This window comes from Theropithecus gelada, chromosome 19 (genome assembly GCF_003255815.1).
Source record: "Theropithecus gelada isolate Dixy chromosome 19, Tgel_1.0, whole genome shotgun sequence".
NCBI lineage: Eukaryota > Metazoa > Chordata > Mammalia > Primates > Cercopithecidae > Theropithecus > Theropithecus gelada.
In genome coordinates, this window is record NC_037687.1 from 1,739,393 (window position 1) to 1,752,643 (window position 13,251).

The 13,251-nt window shown below is 57.1% G+C and overlaps 1 protein-coding gene across 1 annotated transcript in view; it reads right to left on the reverse strand.

Moving 5' to 3' along the window:
• The window catches only part of REXO1 (RNA exonuclease 1 homolog), a 32,758-nt gene extending 24,603 nt beyond the window's left edge, over positions 1–8,155 (reverse strand). The window contains exons 1-2 of the mRNA XM_025368900.1: positions 7,948–8,155; positions 1,471–1,476 (exon numbers count right to left, since the gene is read on the reverse strand). Of these exons, the coding sequence (XP_025224685.1) occupies positions 1,471–1,476; positions 7,948–8,098 (157 nt within the window). The 5' untranslated portion in view covers positions 8,099–8,155. The remainder of the gene's footprint in view (positions 1–1,470; positions 1,477–7,947) is intronic.
• Positions 8,156–13,251: the final 5,096 nt, after the last annotated feature.

Here is a 13,251-nt window from a genome sequence, read left to right on the forward strand (position 1 = left end):
CGCCAGGCTCTTCTGGGCACCCCAGGCTTGATGGAGTTGGCCCAGGGCACGTGTCTGCAGAGACATGAGGAAGGAAAGAAAGTGGGAAGGGGAAGGAAACACTGACCCAGAGGCGCAGGCCCCTCCATGCCCGTGGCACATCGACTCTCCAGACGTGAGTCTCTGTGGCAACAGGAAGAGACTGCAGAAAGCCGGGAGTCGCACACTGCCCAACGACGGCAGCACTCCCAGGCTGGAGACACATGAGACAGCACGTCAACAGTGAGCCCCCGTCGGCCACGAGCTCCCAAGCAGCCCCAAGCCCAGAGCATGAGAACATTCCAGGGTTTCAGCGGGCTGTCTCCATCCCCAGAGCCCACAGCCCTAATCCCACTTCCAGCCACAGGCAAACTCCTACTCGTCCTCCAAAGCCCATCCCAGTAATTGTGTGCTTGGAAACACTTGCCCCACTCCCCTACAACTCCGAGTGACACCCGGGCCCACCCCACGTCACCCACTCCACTCCCTCCAACTCCCAGTGACAGCTGCCCTCTCTCCTGGACCCGGGCCCACCCCACGTCACCCCCTCTGCTTCTGTTTCCCGAGTCCCCTCAGCCTAGACCCACAGACATTGAGTCCAGATGGACCCAGAAAGGGCCTTGGAGGGCAACAGGACCAGCTCCTGGCTTTACAGAGAACACTGAAGTTCTGTGGAGTGTGTGTCCAGGCTCAGCCCACAGCTCGTCCCGAGTCCTCCCACAACCACTCCTTTCCTGAGGCCGGAAGCAAGGCAGGTCCCGGAACCCCGGCCTCCAGGCATGCAGCCTGTCATGGGATGGGAGGCGCTCTGTCCTTGCAGCCGTTCCCAAAAACTTCTCAGAGCCTAAGGAAGGGACAGCACCGAAACAACCAGTGCACATGGGGCTCCTCCAAGGGTCCCCGAGGACTCGGCTATTAGCAGAGGAGGAGGAAAGGTGACCTGAGAGGTCCCCATGAAGCTCAGGGACCCCCAGGATTGCCCTGACAGGCTCCTGGCTCCCTGGGACCCAGGTGTCTCCTTCTATCCTGTTTATTTCCTTTTCAGGTTTTTGCTTTTTGTTCTGCCACAGATCACACCAACAGTGTACCCACTGCGTGGACTGCGTGAGGAGCAAGCCACGGCCCTCGCACCCAGCGCTCCCCCAAAACCTGCCTGCTCCTCTCCAGGGGCTGCTCTGCAGAAGGGATTCTGAGGGTGGAGGAGGACAGTGTTTCCTCGTCAAAGTGAGGCCTGCTACGGCACAGCCTGCACGTTTCCTGTCACACTCAGATGCCATGACCCCATTGTGCACAAGAGCTCATGGAGGTTCAGGAAGCAACAGGCTCAAGGGGGTAACGCCCAGCAGGTGGAGGCTGGAGCCTTCCTAGCGAGCTCTGCCCCACAGAAAGCCAAGCAAGATGACTTCATTCCGGGCTGTGGTCTCTAGAGGGACAGAGGCCGGCCACTAGCACCAGCGCCTCAAGTCTGCAGTCCCTGGAGGAGATGGTAAAGCTGCAGAGGGCTCTGGGGGGGGGGGCACAGGAGGTGGCTCAGGCACCACAGGAGTCCCCGGAACCCCTCCCAGCTGGCACACTTGTCCCTGCTGACCCCAGCCCCAGCGAGCTGCTCTGCCTCTCCTGTCTCAGGCTCTGGGGCCAGGGACGGTGCTTCTCAGGGCCTCTGCCTCTCCCTATAGGCAGACCACCAGCTCAGCCATCCCTCTCAAAAACAAAAAAACAGGCCCAGCGCAGCGGCTCATGCCTGTAATCCCAGCACTTTGGGAAGCTGAGGCAGGTGGATCACCTGAGGCCAGGAGTTCGAGACCAGCCTGGCCAACATGGTGAAACCCCATTTCTACTAAAAATACAAAAATGAGCCAAGCGTGGTAGCAGTCGCCTATAATCCCAGCTACTTGGGAGGCTGAGGCAGGAGAATCACTTGAATCCAGGAGGCGGAGGTTACAGGGAGCTAAGATGGAGCCACTGCACTCTAAGAGCCTGGACGACAGAGCCAGATTCTGTTGCAAACAAAACAAAACAAAACAAACAGAAAGGAAACACAAAAACAGGCTGGGCCAGCAGACCAGCATCCTCGTCCTCGGCACTACTGACCCCAGGCTAGATCCCTGTCTGCGGGGCTGTCCCTGGCTCTGAAGGGTGCTGAGCAGCGTCCCTGCCTCCGCCCTCTCTGTGCCTGCACCCCAAAACTGGCAACCGAAACATCTGCAGACATCTCCCAACATTCCCAGGGTACAGAATTGCCTGTCGGGATTCGTCACTGCTCTACTGAAGACCTAAGCAAAGAATCCCAAAACATAAATACCACAACCAGTCCCGACTGACATGGCCCACGCCTGGAGACAGGCTCTGGGCCCAGAAGCCAGGTTTTCAAAGCTGCCCAGGCACTCGGGAAGTCAGGTGAGGACCTCAGAACCTTGGGAAAAGCCCCCGAAAAAAAAAAAAAAACAGAATCCAACCTCACCCATGAGGCTTCTCCTGGGGCTCTTCCGTATTTTCTGAGGTTTCTAAAACAAACATTTCCCCAGGGCAGAAAACAGACCTTCCAAAGTAAAGTGCCCAGACACCCACGGCAACACAGACAGGCCCTGGGAACCCGGCGCTTTTCCCATCGCCATCCACCTGGAGGAGAGCGGCCAGCGCAGTCCTGCCAGCATCTGCAAGAAGGCGGCTGCTCCAGAAACCCCAGGCCCCTTTCCTCTAATCCCCTCCACACAGGAACATCAAGAGCCACAGGGCAGCAGAGCCACCCACCCTGTGGTGGGAGCATGGGCTGGGGTCTCCTCCTCGAGGCCAGGGCAAAGCTACAACCCCCAGCCAAGAGGGTCCCAGCTTGCCAGGGCCCAGAGCCGCAGCTGGACTCGCAGGCTCCCCGGCGAGCGCTGAAAAAGAAATGACCTCAGCACCACTGGTGGTTGTCACCACTGGGGTCGGGGAAGCCCAGGGACGCTGCTTAACGTCCTACAATGCAAAGAATGGCCCACCAGACAACAATCTGGCCCCCAATGTCCCTAGCGGCAACTGTCCCTCCAGCAAGCTCCATAGCTGCCACTCCAGGCCAGGCAGGTGGCCCCGCTGGTCCAACTGCCCATCTGCCACCTGCTGGTAAAATCACCCCCAGGTCCTCATACGCCCCAGCCAGGCCTGGGAAACCAAAAGACAATACTGCTGGCTGTGGGGGTTCTCCCCCAGAGTCCGTTCCTTCCTGGACGCAGCTCACTGCGGATGAAAAGTTGTACCGAGGAGAGCACACACTGTCAGGTCTCTGAAGGCAGCACAGGTGGTCGGATGGCACCTTCACTGCCCCACGGAAACCCGGTTGTCACCCAGCCACCAGGAGGCAGCGCAGGACGCGGCCAGTGGGAGTTCCTGACCCTCCTGCGAGGCCAGAGATGAAAACAAGCCACCCTTGAAAGCGAGGCGCCGTTCTTGGCCTCCTGCTCCCTTCTCACCTGACTCAGGGGCCTCAGGGTTTCCCAGGAGAGCCGGCAAGCCCTGCCAGATCAGTAGGCTCCTGGGGCTCAGCTGCCTACTGGGGGAGGGGAGGCTGTCACCGTCACCAGAGAGCCAGGCCTGCCTCAGGCCCATCCTTGGAAGGTTTCAAGTTCCCTCCTTCTGTTCCCAGCCCACAGAGTCTGGCAGCAGAAACGGCTGAGGAGGCAGGCAGGGCCCCGGTCCACCCACATCCAGCCCAGCACCCCCAGTCACCAGCCACACGCACACAGGTGAGTGGCCTCCTGATGCTGGGCCTCAGTTTCCTCATCTGTAAACTGGGATGAGCCACTCCCACTGCTGTTTGGGAGTCACAGGCAGAGTCCGCCCAGTACTGATGTGGCAACGGCCAAGTCCAGAGGTAGGCACCCCAGAGCCCATGTGGGGGGCCACATCTGAAGAGCCAGAAGGAGGAGGATCCCTGCCCGACCCGACTCTGCTGGAAGGCTCACGAGATACTGGGTACATGGCGGGTGGGCTTCAGGGCTCCCCATGTACCTGGAGCTGCTCCCTGAGCGCCTCTACCTCAGGACCCCGCCCTCTACAGATGCAGTTCTGGAGTCGCCTGGAGCCCCAGCTGGGACGCCGTCAATGGCCCCACCCAGAACCACTGGCACTGGGCCGCCAGATCCTGAACCCGACTGCAGGATCCCCGAGGACAGGAGCTGTGTGCCCCGCACACACGTCTGCCACCTACTTGGCAGTATAGGATGGCCCCTTCCCCAGGCCCAGGACTGTTCTGCTGGGGCCTGAGTCAGCCTGTGGCGCAGCACCAGCATTCCCTCAACGCAGTGCCCTCAGCCTCTGCCTTCCTGGGTGAAGCATCATCTGGGAGGGCGTTCCTGCCAGAGCCATGAAGCCCTGGGCTGAGGCCCACCGTACCTCTGGAGAGCCCTCGGCTTTCCTGCAATCCTCCCCGTAAGGGTTCCCTCTCCTGGAAAACGTCGTCCTGCCTTTCAGTAGGGCACAGACACCGTGAGATGCCACAGGGAGAGCGGGGCAGTGGGCAGGGGCCTGGGCTCTGAGGTCAGATTGGAGGAAGGTGGGATCTAGCCCTGCCCACTCCACAGAGACAACCAAGGCCCTCCCCTGCCACCAGGCTGCAGCTAAGGCCCAGGCAGCAGACAGCGGCCACTGTGGGGAGAGTAACGCTCATTTACAACTCTCAAGGCCGGGATAGAATGTGCCCCTCTAGGCCGGGGCTGCACGTCCCTGCATCCCAGGGCTACACGGTGCCCGCCATAAGGGCTGCTGAACCATCCCTCCAAGCCACCCTGGGCAGGTCCAGCCGGCTCTCAAATGGCTGCACAGCCCAGCATGGTGCTTTACGCCTGTGATCCCAGCACTTTGGGAGGCTGAGGAGAGAGGATTGCTTGAGTCCAGGAGCTCAAGACCAGCATGGGCAATAAAGTGAGACCCCGTCTCGGCAAAAATTTTACACATTAGTGAGGTGTGATGTCACATGCCTGTGGTCTCAGCTACTCAGGAGGCTGAGCCAGGTGGATCCCTTGAGTCGAGGTTGCAGTGAGCTGTGATCGTACCGCTGCACTCCAGCCTGGGCGACAAAGTGAGACCCTGTCTCAGAAATTAATTAATTAAATAAAATGGTTGAGCATGTCCAGGGATAAGAGCCCAGGAAGAAACCCGAGTCCTTCAGCTGTGCTGCTCAACGCCGCCAATGACCCACTGAGCCTGTGACCCAGGGCCCAGGAGCACCGGCCATCTTCCTGTTCCCGTCGCAGCTCCACCAAGCCTCCCCAACCCTGCCTGCCCTGGTGCCCTCATCAGATGCTCTCTCCTCCCAGAGGCCCTGGAGGCTCCAGACCTGCCCTGGTCAGGTGGTGGTATGGGCAAAACACGTTCCTTGATAAGCCCCCTTTTCCCCACCAGCAGCAAATAGCTCACAGGGTCACCATGCAGCACGTGTCCAGCATAAAGCATGGCGCCACAGGTGTTCCAGGGCTAGCTGAGGGCCTTTCACCTGAACCTCTGTCCACTCTCAATCCTGGGAGGCCAGCGTTCCTGTCTATCTCCTCTCTGGAGGCTGCTGCCCTGTCCACCCTGAAATCCCCTTGAGAGGACATGGCAAAGGCTAGATCACGCCAGCCTCTTCAAACCCCATAGAAAACTGGGCGTGTGTAAATGTGGAGGGTGGACATGGGACATGCATTCTCCCCTGGTGTTCTCAGAGGTCAGTCTGATGAGCATGTTACGGAGGAGGAAACAGAGGGTCAGAGGAGCCTCACGGCAAGGAAGATGGATCCTGCCTCTCTGCGGGGGAGGCAGCCTTCTACCAGACAGTAACAAAAAGCCCGACCACCCCACCAGAGATGGGAAAAGGAGTTCATTCTTACCAGCAGAAGGGAAATGCAGACACACCATGGTAAGAGGCAGGCAGCCACATTTTTCCCATAGGAACGTGAGGCAGACAGGAAGACTACATCACCCAAGGGACCCTCAAAAATAAGCCTTCGGGGCCGGGCGCAGTGGCTCACGCCTGTAATCCCAGCACTTTGGGAGGCCGAGGCAGGTGGATCACCTGAGGTCAGGAGTTCAAGACCAGCCTGACCAAAATGGAGAAACCCCGTCTCTACTAAAAATACAAAATTAGCCGGGTTGGTGGCACATGCCTGTAATCCCAGCTACTCGGGAGGCTGAGGCAGGAGAATTGCTTGAACCTGGGAGGCGGAGGTTGTGGTGAGCCAAGATCGTGCCATTGCACTCCAGCCTGGGCAAAAACAGCGAAACTCCATCACAAAAAACTCAAATAAAATAAGCCTTTGGGAAACAAATGGGCCATTTGGGATGCACACAGATATCAAAAGCCTGACTCGCGCCGGGTGCGGTGGTTCACACCTGTAACCCCAGCACTTTGGGAGGCCGAAGCAGGAGGACTGCTTGATGCCAGGAGTTTGAGACAAACCTGGACAACATAGCGAGACCCTATCCCCACAAAAAAAATACAACAGTTTGCCAGGTGTGGTGGCACGCGCTGCCCATAATCCCAGCTACTCAGGAGGTTCAGGCAGGAGGACCCCTTGAGCCCAGGAGGTCGAGGCCTCAAAGAGCTGTGACCGCACCACTGCACTCCAGCCTGGACTACAGAGTGAGACCCTGTCTCTAAAAATAGGGTGAAAACGAGCATCGTGAGTCGGGTGTCACAGCCTCCCAGAAGCCTCTCCCACGCACTGCCTTCTTCACCAACTCCCAGCCCCCGCCAAAGCTGGCTGCGTGCTCCCAGGACATCACGACCCATGCTAAGGGATCTGTAGGCACATCTGTCGGCAGGTCCCTAAGAGCACAGCCAGCATCATACGCGGCTCTGAATCCCCCGCCTCAGGCACAGCAAAGATGCTGGGCCATGGGGAGCTGACAAGTGATTGCCTGCATCTGTCCACCTGCAAACAACCGCCCACAGGTGCAGGTGTCCTAAGCACACTTATCAGGGAAATCAGAAAAAAATGCTACCTTTTCTGGCCAAACAGGATAATAAACCTATTCTTAACTCCCAACGAAGATATTCCTCTTTTGAAGGAAAAGGTTCTGAACTGAGACTGTTTCATTGAGGTAAAAGTGAAAACAACGCTGGAAACTCACGCCCAGTGAGGAAATCTAGGATTAAAGAAGTCAGGGGCTGGGGGAAGCAGAGAGCCACTATCAAGGGACAGAGGTCACAGGGGAGTCTGAATGACATCACACTCGATAACCCTCCCTCCACGCCTTTCCTTGCGATGTCCTTTTTCTCCAATCCAAATCCCACATCTCCTCCAAGAAACGCTGCCATGACGATGAAAACCACCATGACGCTGTGAGGTGGAGTCCACCAACGTCCTCGGCCCGACCAAAAGCATGGAATTCCTCGGAGCCCACTTAAGTAAGCTTTGACTTCCTCCCTGCCCAGTCATGCTGGACACAGGGCTCGACACACTCAGGAGACGATCCTCGGACCATCCTGACTCAACGACTGGAGACGGAGGCTGCCAGAGGCGCGGCCGGAGGAAACGTCTTGGAAATAAACAAGGGCAGCCACAAGCACATGGGGTCCGGGAAGCGGCGGGCGCGAATCAGCGGCAGGAGGAGTCCAGGGCCTGCCTAGTGCCGGCCGCGCCCGTCTCCCGAGCCCCCTCGTGCCAGGCCCGGTGCCCGGTACTCAAATGCGCTCGCACTCCGCCCTCTAGACAGCCCTGGTAGGACGCGTCCTCCTAGTTGACACTTCATACTCGTGAAGACGAAGGCTTACAGAGATCTAGTGCTTTGCACCGGGTCCCCGGGTGGTCCCGGTCCCGGTCCCGGTCCCGACTGGGCAAACCGTCGCCCGCGAACGTGTGGGGAGGGGACTGGGCCGAGAAGGGGGACCCCGGGCGGGACCGGAGGTGGGCTCCAGACCCGGGTAGGGGAGCCGAGCCCAAGGCGAGCAGGCGGGCGGGAGTTACCTGCTGCGGGGGGGCGCCTCTCCGGCGTCACCGGGCGCGCCGGGGACCCGGGCCCCGCGGTGCCGGAAGTGGCAGTAGGGCCGCCGGCAGGGCCCCCCGGGCGCCCCAGACCAATAGGGGCAGTCAATGGCCCGGAAGAAGCCAGTGGAGCGTAGCATGGTCCGTCCCGCGGCGGGGCCCCGGCCCGGAGCCGCCCGGGCCCCCGGGCCCCCTCACTGGCGCCGCGGTCGCCGCCGCCCGCGCCTCACGGACCCCGCCGCCGCCGCCATCTTGCTCCGAGGCCCCCGGAGGCCCTCGGGACGCCGCCGCAAGGGACCCCGGGAGGGGCTGCCCACAGCGCGCCTGCTCAGAAACGCCGGCTCCCGCGCGACCGAGGCTGGTGGCGGACCCCTGGGCCGGGACAGACGGCCGCGGGAGGAAATAAGGACGGCGGAGGCTGCCCTGCCTGCGGTCTCCGGGAGCCTCGCCAGCGCCGCCGCCCGGCCTTTGGCGGCTGTACCGGCGCCATCTTGAGCCTCAGGCCCCTGAGGCGCCAGGGCTGTCCACGGCGCGCCTGACCAAAAAAAGCCCCACGGGGCCCGCTATGACTCATTTGCATATTATTTCCATTCGTTAGCATATCACCTTAAAGCGCCCTCTGCTGGATGAGGAGAGTGCTGCGGGGAGGTGGCCTTAAACCTGGACCAGGTGAAACCCACGGGTGAATTACTCCGTTCACACTCTTTCAAACTTCCCTCGCCCAGGTATACAGCTAGCTCTCAGGAAGCGCCTTAATTTCCCCAACCTCGACTCTTATCATCAGTCTAATGACCAGGTCCACATTCACTTATTTGTTCAACAAATATTGAGCGCCTACTGTGTACCAGGCTAGATGGTGCATTTTAACAGACAAACGAGGAACAAGGCTGGGATGGGGTAACTCTGTAGTCTGATGGGGTAGGCCCACATCTTAATGGGAAGTTTAATCTGGTGCATTTTGGTGAGCTTGTAAAATAGTGCGACTGCTATGTAAAACAAAAAACCCAAAAAGTTTGTTTTTAAGAGACAGGGTCTTGCTCTGTCACCCAGGATGGAGTGCAGTGGTGCGATCACAGCTCACTGCAGCCTCGACTTCCCTGGCTCAGGTGATTCTCCCACCTCAGCCTCCCGAGTAGCTGGAACCACAGGTGTGCACCATCATGCCTAGCTAATTTTTTGTATTTTGTGTAGAGATGGAAGAAGTTAAACAGAGTTACCCTATGAGCAACTCTATTCCTGGGTATACACCCAAAAAGAATAGACAGCAAAGTCTTAGGCCGGGCACAGTGGCTCATGTCTGTAATCCCAACACTCTGGGAGGCTGAGGCGGGTGGATCACTTGAGCCCAGGATTTCAAAACCAGCTTGGCCAACATGGCAAAACCCTGTCCCACTAAAAGTATGAAAATTACCCGGGCCCGATGGCTCATGCCTGTAATCCCAGCACTTTGGGAGGCTGAGGAGGGAAGATCACCCAAGGTCAGGAGTTTGAGACCAGCCTGGCCAAGATGGCAAAACCCTGCCTCTACTAAAAATACAAAATTAGCTGGGCATGGTGGCGGGCACCTGTAGTCCCAACTACTTGGGAGGCTGAGGCAGGAGAATCACTTGAACCTGGGAAGCGGAAGTTGCAGTGAACCGATATTGCACCACTGGACTCCAGCCTGGGCAACAGAGTGAGACTCTGTCTCAATTAATAATAATAATACAAAGGTTAAGATGGCAAATTTTATGTTATGTGCATGTGATTTTACAATTACAAATAAATGACAGGGTGCAATGATGGGGCGACGTGAGTTGGGGTGGGTCATCAGCGACTCTGCAGAGGACTTTATCTAATCTCAAAGCTGTGCCATCACGGGCAGTGGAAGGGCAGACTCCTTGTCATGGCTCCTGATGATGTGGGGGAAATGAAGTCTCATTTATGCAATTGCTCCATCCGTGCCCGCTGGTCTTGGTCATTCATTCAGCAAATAATTACTGAGCACCTACTGTGTGCCACACAATGCTGGAAACATTCATAAGCAGAGAACCCCACCCTGGTGGAGGTGGTGGTGTAGGCAGGGAGGCAGACAGTGAACACAGGGATAAGTAAGTCAGACAGCCTGAAACGAGGTGGAAAGTGCTTTGGGAACAGAAACAGGAGAAGAGCCTGGGCTGGGGACAGGCAGGGCTGGTCTGGGTGGTTCTATGGGGAAGGCGGGATTTGTGCGGTTTTAAAGAAAATTAGGGACGGGCATGGTGGCTCTCGCCTGTAATACCAGCACTTTGGGAGGCCGAGGCAGGCAGATCACTTGAGGTCAGGAGTTCGAGACCAGCCTGGCCAACATGGTGAACCCTCCATCTCTACTAAAAATACAAAAATTAGCTGGGCATGGTGGCGCGCGCCTGTAATTCCAACTGCTTGGGAGGCTGAGGCAGGAGAATCCCTTGAACCTGGGAGGTGGAGGTTGCAGTGAGCCAAGATTGCACCACTGCACTCCAGCCTGTGACAGAGTGAGACTGTATCTCAAAAAAATAAAAAATAGATAAATAAAAGATGAGGGAGCTAAGCAGGTTTCTGGAGGAAGGGCATTCCAGGCAGAGGGCACAGCCCTTGCAAAGGCCATGTGGCAGTACTGTGTCTGGTGTGTTGGAGGAGCAGTGAGGAGGCCGGTGTGGCTGGAGCAGAGTAAGGAGGGGGAGAGAGGGAGGAGGGAAGGGCAGAGAGGACAGGGCAGGTCGTGCACAACCCTATGGGCTTCAGGGAGGACTTGGGCTTTGACCGTGAGGGGAGTGGGAGCCATGGAGGGTTGTGAGCAAACGAGGAACCAGACTTGCCCCAGGTGCTCACAGACGCCCTCTGGTGGCGGTGAGGAGGACAAACCGTGAGGGCTCCAGGTGACCAGGGCGAGGGTGATTGCACTGGTTCAGGTGAGTCGTAGTGAGACTAGACCGTCAGGGTGGAGGCCCTTACAACAAGGAAAGGTGGCCGGATTCTGGATCTATTTTGAAGGTAGAGCCCAGGGAGTTTTCAGGTGGGCCAGATGTGGGTGGTGAGACACACAGTCCTTGGGGAGTCACCCTGGACTCCCAAAGGATTTTGACCTTGCAGGATGGCACTGCCCTCGACTGAGGGGGCGTGGCAAGGGCAGCCTGTGGGCGGGAGGGACGCCCAGGAGGGTCGGGGTCCCAAAGGCACCAAAAGGATGGCGCTGTTTCCGGGCACGTGTGTTGTAGGTGGGGCGCTGTAATTTAAAAGCCTAATTCGAGTACGTCCATCAGAGATGGAGGGGTGAGGCTGCGAGTGTAGACACCACATTCTAGACATTTTGCTTCAGAAGGGCAGAATACCAGGCAGGTGATTTATGTAATTCCTTTTGGCCAGGAAAGAGGCGCTGGAGGCAAGTGGTAGAAAAGAAGTAACTTTATTGACCAACAGGTCAGGGCTCTTGGGCGAGGTTCACCGGTCCTCTAAGCGGGGCCAGGGAAGTCCAGCCGGCGCTCTCGGGCGAGGTTCCTCGGTCCACAAGCAATGGGGCCGGGGAAGTTCGCGCCGGTGCCTGCCGGCCTCGACTTTTATGTCCTCGGCTTGGAAATGGGAGGGCAGTGGGTGGGATAAGGGCATGCCAGGGACGTCTCCATAGTAAGTTTCTGTTTCCTCAAATTGTCCTCACCTCACGCCTGCTCCATAGGTCTGCTTTTTTCCCGGCACCGGCTGCATTTTCCCACATGCGGGTAACTTGGATGATGAAGAACCCGGAAGTAGTAGGGGCTGCGTCTTTTCTGTTCACCTCCCTCCATCTTGTCCTTTTCCCCTTCACCCAGACAGTCCAACCTCTTATTGATTATAACAATCTGGGGCGCCGTGGTCTGTCTGGCTGCTTCTTGCTGTTAAGGGGCGTAGTTAGGGTCTGAGGTTGGCAGTTGGGTGTAGGGATGCAGGAGCATTTGACTGAAGGTGACTCGGGTGATTTCTTGGATCCTGGCTCGGAGAAATTTTATTAGAATAGGAGCAAGACATAAGACAGAGGATTAGTATGGGGATTAGGAATGGAAGTATCTGCTGCACTACAGGTAGCAGCCATACTGGTGGTCCGGGGGTTAAGGAGGCGTTACATTTCTGAAGCTCCTTTTTGATTTTGTTTAATGTTTGGACATCGGTGTCAACTAGGCCTGATTCATTTATGTAGTAGCAACACTCCCCCCCTAGGAAGAGGCATGTTCCTCCTTTTTCAGCGGTAAGAAGATCTAATGCCCGCCTACTGTGTGCTGACACTTGAGCTATTGATGTAATTTGGCACTGCAAGGAGGCCAGGCTTTCGGCTGAAACCTCTATGGCTTCCTGGAGCTGGGTAGAGAGGGTCCGCGTGGACTGGACTGAGTGGGCAAGCGCCCCTGTGGCTAGTCTGGAGGCTATTAAGGAGGATGCTAAAGAAACCCCAGCCGGGCGCAGTGGCTCACGCCTGTCATCCCATCACTTTGGGAGGCCGAGACGGGAAGATCACGAGGTCAGGAGATCGAGACCATCCTGGCTAACCCGGTGAAACCCCGTCTCTAGAAAAATACAAAAAACCAGCTGGGTGTGGTGGCAGCACCTGTGGTCCCAGCTACACGGGAGGCTGAGGCAGGAGAATGGCGTGAACCCGGGAGGCGGAGCTTGCAGTGAGCCGAGATTACGCCACCGCACTGCAGCCTGGACGACAGAGCGAGACTCTGTCAAAAAAAAAAGAAACCCCAATGACCATGGGAAGAAAAATAGCCCGCTTTTGGATTTTATTATTGGAAGTGGTAAGTTGTGAAGTCAGTTCGAATACTTCTCCTTTGGTATATAGGGTTAGGCTAGGAACTAAAGACACCGGGACGCAAAGGGATTGGCTGATGGATATATGGTTAAGAATTTTAGAGAGGGTTTGATTACACCAAAAGTAGCCTCCAACGGGAGCTGTCTGGTTCCTATTGGGCGATTGGGTGTAATTACACCAGGAGGAGTTTGGGGCAGAGTAGCAAAAAGGAAGGATTGGATTTTCTGGGTTTTGGTATATTGGGACTTGGAGTAGGGACGGTTTTTGGGGGGTGCTGGTAGAGTCCGTTGTAGCCTTGGAAGCAGTGGGTAAGGGAACTGCCACTAAGGGGGCTCTTTCAAGAGCCGCACAGAGGAAGCAGTGGGAAAGATTTGTTATGTTAGCTGTTTGTGTTAGGTTTAGCCCTTGACGGACAAGTTTTAACCATGAGAATGGGTCTTTTTTATTAGGGGGATTTAACTGCTCTAAGGTTTTGTTCCTGTGATTTTACGACTAAGGTTAAATTTTGTA